Below are 13,825 nucleotides of genomic sequence, written 5' to 3'. Positions count from 1 at the left end.
CGCCCAGATGTAACACACATAATACACGCCCAGATGTAACACACAATACACGCCCAGATGTAACACACAATACACGCCCAGATGTACATACACAATACACGGCCAGATGTAACACACAATACACGCCCAGATGTTACACACATAATACACGCCCAGATGTAACACACACAATACACGCCCAGATGTAACACACACAATACACGCCCAGATGTAACACACATAATACACGCCCAGATGTAACACACATAATACACGCCCAGATGTACACACATAATACACGCCTAGATGTAACACACATAATACACGCCCAGATGTAACACACATAATACACGCCCAGATGTAACACACATAATACACGCCCAGATGTAACACACAATACACGCCCAGATGTAACACACAATACACGCCCAGATGTAACACACAATACACGCCCAGATGTTACACACATAATACACGCCCAGATGTAACACACAATACACGCCCAGATGTAACACACAATACACGCCCAGATGTAACACATAATACACGCCCAGATGTAACACACATAATACACGCCCAGATGTACATACACAATACACGCCCAGATGTAACACACACAATACACGCCCAGATGTAACACACATAATACACGCCCCGATGTAACACACACATAATACACGCCCAGATGTAACACACATAATACACGCCCAGATGTAACACACATAATACACGCCCAGATGTAACACACACAATACACGCCCAGATGTAACACACATAATACACGCCCAGATGTAACACACATAATACACGCCCAGATGTAACACACAATACACGCCCAGATATAACACATAATACACGCCCAGATGTACGCACATAATACACGCTCAGATGTAACACACATAATACACGCTCAGATGTAACACACATAATACACGCCCAGATGTAACACACATAATACACGCCCAGATGTAACACACATAATACACGCCCAGATGTAACACATAATACACGCCCAGATGTAACACACATAATACACGCCCAGATGTAACACACATAATACACGCCCAGATGTAACACACATAATACACGCCCAGATGTAACACACATAATACACGCCCAGATGTAACACACATAATACACGCCCAGATGTAACACACATAATACACGCCCAGATGTAACACACATAATACACGCCCCGATGTAACACACATAATACACGCCCAGATGTAACACACATAATACACGCCCAGATGTAACACACATAATACACGCCCAGATGTAACACACACAATACACGCCCAGATGTAACACACATAATACACGCCCAGATGTAACACACATAATACACGCCCCGATGTACGCACATAATACACGCCCAGATGTACGCACATAATACACGCCCCGATGTACACACATAATACACGCCCAGATGTAACACACACAATACACGCCCAGATGTAACACACAATACACGCCCAGATGTAACACACATAATACACGCCCAGATGTAACACACATAATACACGCCCAGATGTAACACACATAATACACGCCCAGATGTAACACACAATACACGCCCAGATGTAACACACACAATACACGCCCAGTTGTACTTTTGCAAGCCTCATTTACATAAATATAAAAATGGTCATAACTTGGCCAAAAATGCTCGTTTAAAAAAAAAAAAACGTTACTGTAATCTACATTACAGCGCCGATCCCATGCAATAGCAGATAGGGGCTGCAAAATCTGGTGACAGAGCCTCTTTAAGTGTTTGATTAGGAGCCAGAGAGCCAGACCCTTCTGTAGATTTAACAAAGAGACAGCGACCCCTACTGGACATGAAATTGAGAAATATTCATATGAATTAAAGGTGTTTTCCAGAATTAGACAATCGTGGCTACTTTCTTTCAAAAACAGCGCCATAACTGTGCACAGGTTGTGTCTGGTATTACTGCTCAGCCCCTTTCACTTTAATGATGCCCAGCTGCAATACCAGACACATCCCATGGACCGGTGCGGCGCTGTTACTACAAATTTAAGAAAGAATAAAGTTACTGCGTGAATTCTTCATGTGCGTGCACTCCAGGGAGTTGTCATTGAATTTCAGATTGCTGACTATAAATATTGTGTGATTAGTAATTGGCTGTTTTATTCGTTCTAATCGCTGGGTAGTGAGGTCATCACTGTAGATTATACAGATGGGTGACCTCACTATGACCCTTTATTATAAGCAGGGGTGGAGCTGTAGGGGTGCAGATGTAGTAGCAGCACCCGAGTCCTGGTGTCTGAGGAGACGCAAAGTGCCCCCCGCCACATAAGAAGACACCAGTATTATAAATGGCACATGCTAGCTGGGGGGCCCTGGTATAGATTTTGCATGGGGGCCCCCTCTGGTTATAAGATTAGGGTAGGAGTCTGTTCTTGGTATGGGGGATCTTAGGATTTACGGGGGTGGAATCAGCAGTTCATTATGTTAATATGAAGAAGCCTGAACATTGTGGTGTCGGCCGCTCGGTGGGGGTCCCTTCAGATGCCTACAGTGCTCCCCCTGGATTAGTATTATCCTTATAATGTACGGTGTATTACACACCGGTGAGGCGCCCAGTGGCGTTAGTCATGTTGATCGCTCTGTTTCTGTTTTCCAATAGCAAAGAATAAGATGTTACAGGGTCTGGAGAACGTAGAGGCGCTGGAGGGCGGAGAAGCGCTCTTTGAGTGTTACTTGTCTAAGCCGGAGTGCTACAACTATAATTGGCTGGTGGACGATGAGCCGGCGAAGACCTCGGACAACGTAGAGATGGTTTACTTTGAGAACGGCCGCAGACATCTCCTCCTGCTGAAGAACCTCACGTCTGAGGACAATTGCCGAGTGACCTTTATGGCCGGTGACGCGGTTTCTTCGGCTTTCCTGAATGTGCGAGGTAAGGCCGGAGAGCGCTGCATGTCTTCTAGCTTGTTGTGACGTCAATGGCCTTTCCTCCTCCGTGGTCTACAATGGGCTCTGTCACTGCGGCTGCAGACCTAGGGGTGCAGGAGGTGAGAGGAGCACGGCCTCAGGGTACTAATCTCTACTTTTCAGGATAAGTAATGTCATGTATGTACCCAGTGACTCCACTAGCAGAATAGTGAGTGCAGCTCTGGAGTATAATAAAAGCTGTAACTCAGGATCAGTACAGGATAAGTAATGTATGTACACAGTGACTCCACCAGCAGAATAGTGAGTGCAGCTCTGGAGTATAATAAAAGCTGTAACTCAGGATCAGTACAGGATAAGTAATGTAATGTATGTACACAGTGACTCCACCAGCAGAATAGTGAGTGCAGCTCTGGAGTATAATAAAAGCTGTAACTCAGGATCAGTACAGGATAAGTAATGTATGTACACAGTGACTCCACCAGCAGAATAGTGAGTGCAGCTCTGGAGTATAATAAAAGCTGTAACTCAGGATCAGTACAGGATAAGTAATGTAATGTATGTACACAGTGACTCCACCAGCAGAATAGTGAGTGCAGCTCTGGAGTATAATACAATATGTAACTCAGGATCAGTACAGGATAAGTAATGTATGTACACAGTGACTCCACCAGCAGAATAGTGAGTGCAGCTCTGGAGTATAATACAGGATGTAACCCAGGATCAGTACAGGATAAGTAATGTAATGTATGTACCCAGTGACTCCACCAGCAGAATAGTGAGTGCAGCTCTGGAATATAATAAAAGCTGTAACTCAGGATCAGTACAGGATAAGTAATGTAATGTATGTACACAGTGACTCCACCAGCAGAATAGTGAGTGCAGCTCTGGAGTATAATGCAGGATGTAACTCAGGATCAGTACAGGATAAGTAATGTAATGTATGTACACAATGACTCCACCAGCAGAATAGTGAGTGCAGCTCTGGAGTATAATACGGGATGTAACTCAGGATCAGTACAGGATAAGTAATGTAATGAATGTACACAGTGACTCCACCAGCAGAATAGTGAGTGCAGCTCTGGATTATAATACAGTATGCAACTCAGGATCAGTACAGGATAAGTAATGTAATGTATGTAAACAGTGACTCCACCAGCAGAATAGAGAGTGCAGCTCTGGAGTATAATACAGTATGCAACTCAGGATCAGTACAGGATAAGTAATGTAATGTATGTAAACAGTGACTCCACCAGCAGAATAGTGAGTGCAGCTCTGGAGTATAATACAGGATGTAACTCCGGATCAGTACAGGATATGTAATGTAATGTATTTACATACTGACCCCGCTGGTTATGTAAGAGTCATACTATATGTGACCTGTATAATGGGGTCAGAGTTTCCTGAGGCTTTAAGAATTTCACAGGATTTCGAGGTTCCTGCTTTTATTGTAGCAGCTGTGTAGTATTGACATAATGGCGCCCCAACCCAGGACTTACGTCTTCATTCTGAGAGACGGTATAAGTAAATCAGGGGCTGATGGGAATTAATGACTCTCTTCTCCTGCTGTTAACTCTCGTTTCTCTGGACATAACTCATGTGACTCTGAAATGAAGGAGTCTTCTTAAACCTGTTCCGTGTTATTAATATGAATAGGGGGAAGACGAGAAGTTACAATATTCGCTTTATTACACATCACCATGCACAATTATTATAAGTGTAGACGATTAATAAAGATCTGAACTCATGTGGAAAACTCAATATTGAGCAAATCACGAACATAGGGAATGGTGTGGGGCAAGACAGGGGCCAACTTCCTACCTGAACCCAGGACATTCTAAGGGGTCTTATGCCAAGGTAATGGAGCGTGATGAGGTGGAACAATGGGCAATCATGGAGATGATGAGGGCTGATGTGGGAAAATGATGGATCATGGGTATGATGAGGGCTGGTGTGGGACAATGGGCGATCATGGGGATGATGAGGGCTGGTGTGGGACAATGATGGATAATGGGGATGATAAGGGCTGGAGTGTGACAATGGCGGATCAATTGGATGATGAGGGCTAGAATGAGACAATGGCGGATTATGGGGATGATGAGGGCTGGAGTGTGACAATGGAGGATCATAGGGAGGATGAGGAGTGGTGCGGGACAATGTTGGATCATTGGGATGATGAGGGCTGGAGTGTGACAATGGAGGATCATGGGGAGGATGAGGACTGGTGCGGGATAATGTGGGATCATTGGGATGATGAGGGCTGGAGTGTGACAATGGAGGATCATGGGGAGGATGAGGACTGGCGCGGGACAATGTGGGATCATTGGGATGATGAGGGCTGGAGTGAGGCAATGGCGAATCATGGGGAAGATGAGGGCTGATGTGGGACAATGATGAATCATGGGGATAATTAGGGCTGGTGTGTGACAATGAGCGATCATGTGGATGATGAGGGCTGATGTGGGACAATGATGGATCATGTGGAAGATGAGGGCTATGGGACACTGGGCGATCATGGGGATGATAAGGGCTGGTGTGGGACATTGGGCGATCATCGGGATGATGAGGGCTGGTGTTAGTACAATAGTGGATCATGGAGAGGATGAGGGCTGGTGTGGGACAATGGTGGATCATGGAGAGGATGAGGGCTGGTGTTAGTACAATGGTGGATCATGGAGAGGATGAGGGCTGGTGTGGGACAATGGGCGATCATGGGGATGGTAAGGGCTGGTGTTAGTACAATGGCGGATCATGGAGAGGATGAGGGCTGGTGTTGGTACAATGGTGGATCATGGAGAGCATAAGGGCTGGTGTTAATACAATGGTGGATCATGGAGAGGATGAGGGCTGGTGTTAGTACAATGGCGGATCATGGAGAGGATGAGGGCTGGTGTTAGTACAATAGTTGATCATGGAGAGGATGAGGGCTGGTGTGGGACAATGGTGGATCATGGAGAGGATGAGGGCTGGTGTTATTACAATGGTGGATCATGGAGAGGATGAGGGCTGGTGTGGGACAATGGGCGATCATGGGGATGGTGAGGGCTGGTGTTAGTACAATGGCGAATCATGGAGAGGATGAGGGCTGGTGTTAGTACAATGGTGGATCATCGAGAGGATGAGGGCTGGTGTTGGTACAATGGGGGATCATGGAGAAGATGAGGGCTGGTGTTAGTACAATGGTGGATCATGGAGAGGATGAGGGCTGGTGTTGGTACAATGGGGGATCATGGAAAGGATGAGGGCTGGTGTTAGTACAATGGTGGATCATGGAGAGGATGAGGGCTGGTGTTGGTACAATGGGGGATCATGGAGAGGATAAGGGCTGGTGTTGGACATTGGGCGATCATCGGGATGATGAGGGCTGGTGTTAGTACAATAGTGGATCATGGAGAGGATGAGGGCTGGTGTGGGACAATGGTGGATCATGGAGAGGATGAGGGCTGTTGTTAGTACAATGGTGGATCATGGAGAGGATGAGGGCTGGTGTGGGACAATGGGCGATTATGGGGATGGTAAGGGCTGGTGTTAGTACAATGGCGGATCATGGAGAGGATGAGGGCTGGTGTTGGTACAATGGTGGATCATGGAGAGCATAAGGGCTGGTGTTAATACAATGGTGGATCATGGAGAGGATGAGGGCTGGTGTTAGTACAATGGCGGATCATGGAGAGGATGAGGGCTGGTGTTAGTACAATAGTTGATCATGGAGAGGAGGAGGGCTGGTGTGGGACAATGGTGGATCATGGAGAGGATGAGGCTGGTGTTAGTACAATAGTGGATCATGGAGAGGATGAGGGCTGGTGTGGGACAATGGTGGATCATGGAGAGGATGAGGGCTGGTGTTAGTACAATGCTGGATCATGGAGAGGATGAGGGCTGGTGTGGGACAATGGGCGATCATGGGGAAGGTGTGGGCTGGTGTTAGTACAATGGCGAATCATGGAGAGGATGAGGGCTGGTGTTAGTACAATGGTGGATCATGGAGAGGATGAGGGCTGGTGTTGGTACAATGGGGGATCATGGAGAAGATGAGGGCTGGTGTTAGTACAATGGTGGATCATGGAGAGGATGAGGGCTGGTGTTGGTACAATGGGGGATCATGGAAAGGATGAGGGCTGGTGTTAGTACAATGGTGGATCATGGAGAGGATGAGGGCTGGTGTTGGTACAATGGGGGATCATGGAGAGGATAAGGGCTGGTGTTAGTACAATGGTGGATCATGGAGAGGATGCGGGCTGGTGTGGGACAATGGTGGATCATGGAGAGGATGCGGGCTGGTGTGGGACAATGGTGGACCATGGAGAGGATGAGGGCTGGTGTGGGATAATGGTGGATCATGGAGAGGAGGAGGGCTGGTGTTAGCACAATTGTGGATCATGGAGAGGATGAGGGCTGTTCTTAATACAATGGTGGATCATGAAGAGGATGAGGGCTGGTGTGGGAGAATGGTAGATCATGGAGAGGATGAGGGCTGGTGTTAGTACAATGGCGGATGATGGAGAGGATGAGGGCTGGTGTGGGACAATGGCGGATCATGGAGAGGATGAGAGCTGGTGTGGGAAATGGTGGATCATGGAGAGGATGAGGGCTGGTGTTGGTACAATGGTGGATCAAGGAGAGGATGATGGCTGCTGTGGGACAATGGTGGATCATGGAGAGGATGAGGGCTGGTGTGGGACAATGGTGGATCATGGAGAGGATGCAGGCTGGTGTGGGACAATGGTGGGTCATGGAGAGGATGAGGGCTGGTGTTGGTACAATGGTGGATCATAGAGAGGATGATGGCTGGTGTGGGACAATGGTGGATCATGGGGAGGATGAGGGCTGGTGTTGGTACAATGGTGGATCATAGAGAGGATGATGGCTGGTGTGGGACAATGTTGGATCATGGAGAGAATGCGGGCTGGTGTGGGACAATGGTGGATCATGGACAGGATGAGGGCTGGTGTGGGACAATGGTGGATCATGTAGAGAATGCGGGCTGGTGTGGGACAATGGTGGATCATGGAGAGGATGCGGACTGGTATGGGACAATGGGGAGGCACAGGGGATAATGTGAGATGATGAAAGTTGATGTGGGAAGATGGAATATACTGGGAAATGATGGATGTTAGTGTGGGACAATAGGAAGTGAATATGAACCAACGAGCGATGATGAGTGATAGTTTGTGAAGCGGGATAAGACTCAAATCTAGCAGGGACCTCCTCATTCTGTCCTCAGGGACCCCTCATTCTGTCCTCACACTTTGTTTATATTAGCAGTGAACCCATTCCCTCAAATCCAGTTCTTTTGTAAACATGAACCCTGTTCAGTCCTGAGACATAGTGATTCGGCCCCCCATGATGTGTGGTTGTTACTCCTCAGACCCTGCTTTGTATGTTTGACCTCAGGGTGGCGTCTGGAAGTTCTGAAGCCGCCCGTTGACGCTGAGGTGGTTGCTGGTGGCAAGGCAACATTTACCTGTGTACTCAGTGAAGCGGTGCCAGTTAACGAGGCTTCCTGGTATTTTAATGGCGGATCCATCCAGCCCGATGAGAACTGGTCCATGCACGTGGATGAAAACCAGTACCAGCTTATCCTGAAAGATGCTCAGATCCAGCACTCCGGGGAGGTGGCATTTGCCTCTAGAGATGTAGTTGTCTCTGCCAAACTGCTCATTCTCGGTAAGTCGCTCCTCCAGGGAACAATCATAAAATATCCAGTGAGGGCCTTCATACCAAAGGGGCATCACCATGGGGCCCCATGAGAAGTGGGGCCCCTGCTCAGCCTTGCCCCATCCTGTTGTGTGCGTTTCCTATCCAAGGATCTGTGGAATCCTGGTGTTCTTGGAGCCTGGTTCTCGAGAAGACTCAACAGTTAGGGTGGTCAGGTCTACTCTAGGGATGGGGAACTTCTTTCAGTGCCTCCTGAACCTGCAAAGTGCCCTCCCCTTCTATAACATTAAGAGAGAGGGACATGGTCAGAGGGTCATGTCACCCTTCTTCTCCTCTACATTAGATTGGGAAGATGTTGGGTGGTGGACAAGAGCTGGGCTTTACTGTGCCATAATGGTGGGGTGTGATGGACTGATCCAGTAGGAGTAGGGGTCCTATTTTGGGTTTTCTTAGGCTGTACTCCCTTCTCTATGTACACCACTCTGTCCTGAACCCTAAAAGTACAGGGCCACCAGGATGGTTGTCATGTCTTGATCGATGCTAATCCCATTTTATTGATTCAGTGACTCTGTTGTACCTTTAGCGCTTCCCGACCCCCCAGAAGACCCTGAGGTTGTAAGTAAGAGCAGCTGTTCTTTGACATTGTCTTGGTTTACGCCCCTGAGTGATGGTGGGGCTCCGATTATCGGATACAATGTTGAGATGAAATCCCCTGGTGGTGACTGGCGGCAGTGCAACATGGAGATTATACAGAGTATGGAATATGTTGTCCAAAACCTGAAGCCGGGGGAGCCCTACCGATTCCGCATCTCCTCCATTAACAAACTGGGAATAGGGGAACCGGTTCACTTTCCTCAGACGGTGCAGCTAGGTGAGAAATCGGGGCTTCAGCTACAAACCGTGTGTGGACACACCTGCATGGCCGATATATTGTAGAATGATAAACAAGGCTATAAACCAGCGCCCCACAACCGGGAATCATGTAAATCTGCATCTGACGCTGAGGAAAATGTCAATCTCTTACTTATCTTATACTGATCTTGAGCTATGTACTGTCTTATTCTCCAATCACACCCAAAGCTGCATTCACAATCCTGCTGCTACAACATGTCTTGTACTCTAATCACATTCAGCGCTGCATTCTCAATCCTGCTGGTACATTATGTTGTATTCTCCAATCACACCCAAAACTGCATGTACAATCCTGCTGGTACATTATACCTTATACTCAAATCACACCCAGAGCTGCACTCACAATTCTGCTGTTACAACATGTCTTACCCTCCTGTCACATCCAGAGCTGCAGTCACAGTTCTCATGCTGCTATGTAGAATCCATCAGTACTGTGCAGACATAACAGATTAAATGGGGTTGTATGAGATTAGAAGGAAAGTTCTGCTCTTTTTCCAGAACCAGCGCCCGTCCTGTCAGGTGTCTGGTGTTCCCTGGAATGGGACGGAGCTGCTATAAAGCAGTGTCCTCCTTCTCCGCTCCCACAACTTCATTAACTTCTCTTCTTTCTTTGGGAAATGTATTGTTCTTCATATCAGTTTACTGTACAGTGCCTGGTGTACACCCTACATCTCCTATAATGCACTACATCAGACCATGCTCTCTACAGAACTGAACCAGCAGGGGGCAGCAGTCCGATGTGAGGTCCTACCAGAGCATGCTCACTACAGACACTGAACGAACAGGGGGCAGCAGTCAGATGTGAGGTTCTACCAGAGTTTCCTCACTACAGACACTGAACCAGCAGGGGGCAGCAGTCAGATGTGAGGTCCTGCCAGAGCTTCCTCACTACAGACACTGAACCAGCAGGGGGCAGCAGTCAGGTGTGAGGTCCTGCCAGAGCTTGCTCACTACAGACACTGAACCAGCAGGGGGCAGCAGACGGCAGCAGACAGATGTGAGGTCCTGCCAGAGCTTCCTCACTACAGACACTGAACCAGCAGGGGGCAGAAGTCAGATGTGAAGTCCTACAAGAGCTTCCGCACTACAGACACTGAACCAGCAGGGGGCAGATGTGAGGTCCTACCAGAGCTTCCTCACTACAGACACTGAACCAGCAGGGGGCAGAAGTCAGATGTAAGGTCATACCAGAGCTTCTGCACTACAGACACTGAAGCAGCAGGGAGCAGAAGTCAGATGTGAGGTCCTACCAGAGCTTCCTCACTGCAGACACTGAACCAGCAGGGGGCAGAAGTCAGATGTAAGGTCATACCAGAGCTTTTGCACTACAGACACTGAAGCAGCAGGGGGCAGAAGTCAGATGTGAGGTCCTACCAGAGCTTCCGCACTACAGACACTGAACCAGCAGGGGGAAGCAGTCAGATGTGAAGGCCTACCAGAGCTTCTGCACTACAGGCACTGAACCAGCAGGGGGCAGATGTGAGGTCCTACCAGAGCTTCCTCACTACAGACACTGAACCAGCAGGGGGCAGAAGTCAGATGTGAGGTCATACCAGAGCTTCTGCACTTCAGACACTGAAGCAGCAGGGGGCAGATGTGAGGTCCTACCAGAGCTTCCTCACTGCAGACACTGAACCAGCAGGGGGCAGAAGTCAGATGTGAGGTCCTACCAGAGCTTCTGCACTACAGACACTGAACCAGCAGGGGGAGCAGTCAGATGTGAGGTCCTACCAGAGCTTCCGCACTACAGACACTGAACCAGCAGGGGGAGCAGTCAGATGTGAGGTCCTACCAGAGCTTCCGCACTACAGACACTGAACCAGCAGGGGGCAGATGTGAGGTCCTACCAGAGCTTCCTCACTACAGACACTGAACCAGCAGGGGGCAGAAGTCAGATGTAAGGTCATACCAGAGCTTCTGCACTACAGACACTGAAGCAGCAGGGGGCAGAAGTCAGATGTGAGGTCCTACCAGAGCTTTCTCACTGCAGACACTGAACCAGCAGGGGACGGAAGTCAGATGTGAGGTCCTACCAGAGCTTCCGCACTACAGACACTGAACCAGCAGGGGGAAGCAGTCAGATGTGAAGGCCTACCAGAGCTTCTGCACTACAGGCACTGAACCAGCAGGGGACAGATGTGAGGTCCTACCAGAGCTTCCTCACTACAGACACTGAACCAGCAGGTGGCAGAAGTCAGATGTGAGGTCATACCAGAGCTTCTGCACTTCAGACACTGAAGCAGCAGGGGGCAGATGTGAGGTCCTACCAGAGCTTCCTCACTGCAGACACTGAACCAGCAGGGGGCAGAAGTCAGATGTGAGGTCCTACCAGAGCTTCTGCACTACAGACACTGAACCAGCAGGGGGAGCAGTCAGATGTGAGGTCCTACCAGAGCTTCCGCACTACAGACACTGAACCAGCAGGGGAAAATGGGCAGTGGGATGTGAGGTCCTACAGCCTGAAAGCTAATGGTAATCCAACAGAACTGTGAATGCAGTTTTGGATGTGAATGGAGTATAAGACATATTAACTCAAGATTGGTATAAGATACATTTGCTACCCAGCCTTACATGTAGAGTTAATTGTGGCCCCTTTGCTTCTGTGCTGCTTTGGTTGGAGTCTTGAAGGTGCATTTTTAAGCTTTTCCTGATGGGGGTGCAGCATGTATGTAGCAGAGCTCTCCTGTTGAATGATGGTTCTGATTAGATGTTGGATTCGGCGTCATTGCATGGCTTTCAGGCCGTGGAGTTTGAATGAAGGATGTGGCTTCTAGATCTGCGGGTGTTAAACATTATTAATACTAAGTGACTGATGTTTGTTACCCCGGCGACGGCAGACCACAGGCGAATATCAATTATGTGCAGAACTCCCTATGAACCGGAGTGGAGAGCCGCTAACAAAGAGCGTCCCCTGCTCTGGCGGACTCGGGCCACCCATGTTTCACATGGCCCATCCCCCGCTCTGGCGGACTCGGGCCGCCATGTTTTACATGGCCACTCTTTATTTTAATTCTACGTTCCCCTTTAGCGGCTGCTGTAGATGAAATGTGTGGCGGCCGGAGCTCCCCCAGACGATTGCAGCTCATCACCGGGGGTCTCTGAATCCAGTGTCACGCTGACCAGCTGATTGCCAGGCCGGTCTCTTTATGAAGACATTATCCTGATGAGACAACCCTCATCATGTAGATGTCCAGGCTTCTCCCTCATCACTTCTGATGTGTGAAGTCTTTACTGCAGATATCACTTTATAATATGTTTCAGAATTGGGCTGACGTCTTTGTATTACCCTGATACTGTCCAACTGACACAGCGGCTGGATACATTGCAAGAGAGCACGCTGATACACTGTAACGAGCCCAACAGCTGTGTCACATGCACAGAATCAGGGCAGATTTTCAGTCTCTAGATGTAAACAAGAATGTTTCTCATTTGCTGACAGCAAGCAGAGATGGAAACACAAAGTCCATTAAAAGTTGCAGAACTTCTCATTATACAATGATAAAGCTTAAGTTGCTGGACACCGAACCTTCATAGGCCTGAGGTTAACGAGCAGGTGTTCAAAGATGAGGGTTATGGTTTAATGATGAGGATTAGGGGTCAGAGGTGAGAAGTGGGGATCAGATGAGAGGTGGGGTCAGAGATGAGAGGCGGGGATCAGAAATGAGAGGTGGGGTCAGAGATGAGAGGTGGGGTCAGAGATGAGAGGTGTGGTCAGAGGTGAGAGGTGGGGTTAGAGATGTGAGGTGGGGTCAGAGGTGAGAGGCGGGGGTCAGAGATGAGAGGCGGGGGTCAGAGATGAGAGACGGGGTTCAGAGCTGAGAGGCGTGGATCAGATATGAGAGGCGGGGTCAGAGATGAGAGCTGCAGGTCAGAGATGAGAGGCGGGGTCAGAGATGAGAGGTGGGGTCAGAGGTGAGAGGTGGGGGTCAGATGAGAGGTGGAGGTCAGAGATAAGAGGTGGGGGTCAGAGGTGAGAGGTGGGGGTCAGAGATGAGAGGTAGGGTCAGAGATGAAAAGTGGGGGTCACAGGTGAGAGGTGGGGTAAAAGATGAGCGGTGGGGTCAGAGATGAGAGGTGGGATCAGAGATGAGAGGCGGGGATCAGAGATGAGAGGCGGGGATCAGAGATGAGAGGCGGGGTCAGAGATTAGAGGTGGGGTCAGAGGTGAGAGGTGGGATCAGAGGTGAGAGGTGGGGTCAGATGTGAGAGGTGGGGTCAGAGGTGAGAGGTGGGGTCAGAAATGAGAGGTGGGGTCAGAGGTGAGAGGTGGGGTCAGAGATGAGTGGTGGGGTCAGAGATGAGAGGTGGGGGGTCAGAGATGAGATGTGGGATCAGAGATAAGGTTTAGGGATCTGTGAT

The 13,825-nt window shown here is 48.9% G+C and overlaps 1 protein-coding gene across 1 annotated transcript in view; it reads left to right on the top strand.

Moving 5' to 3' along the window:
• The window catches only part of OBSCN (obscurin, cytoskeletal calmodulin and titin-interacting RhoGEF), a 297,141-nt gene that overhangs the window by 220,158 nt on the left and 63,158 nt on the right, over positions 1-13,825 (top strand). Inside the window, exons 56-58 of the mRNA XM_075847538.1 lie at positions 2,631-2,903; positions 8,291-8,563; positions 9,138-9,425. Of these exons, the coding sequence (XP_075703653.1) occupies positions 2,631-2,903; positions 8,291-8,563; positions 9,138-9,425 (834 nt within the window). The remainder of the gene's footprint in view (positions 1-2,630; positions 2,904-8,290; positions 8,564-9,137; positions 9,426-13,825) is intronic.

This window comes from Rhinoderma darwinii, assembly GCF_050947455.1.
Source record: "Rhinoderma darwinii isolate aRhiDar2 chromosome 5 unlocalized genomic scaffold, aRhiDar2.hap1 SUPER_5_unloc_2, whole genome shotgun sequence".
Lineage (NCBI taxonomy): Eukaryota > Metazoa > Chordata > Amphibia > Anura > Rhinodermatidae > Rhinoderma > Rhinoderma darwinii.
This window is presented reverse-complemented; position numbering and strand designations above follow the sequence as displayed.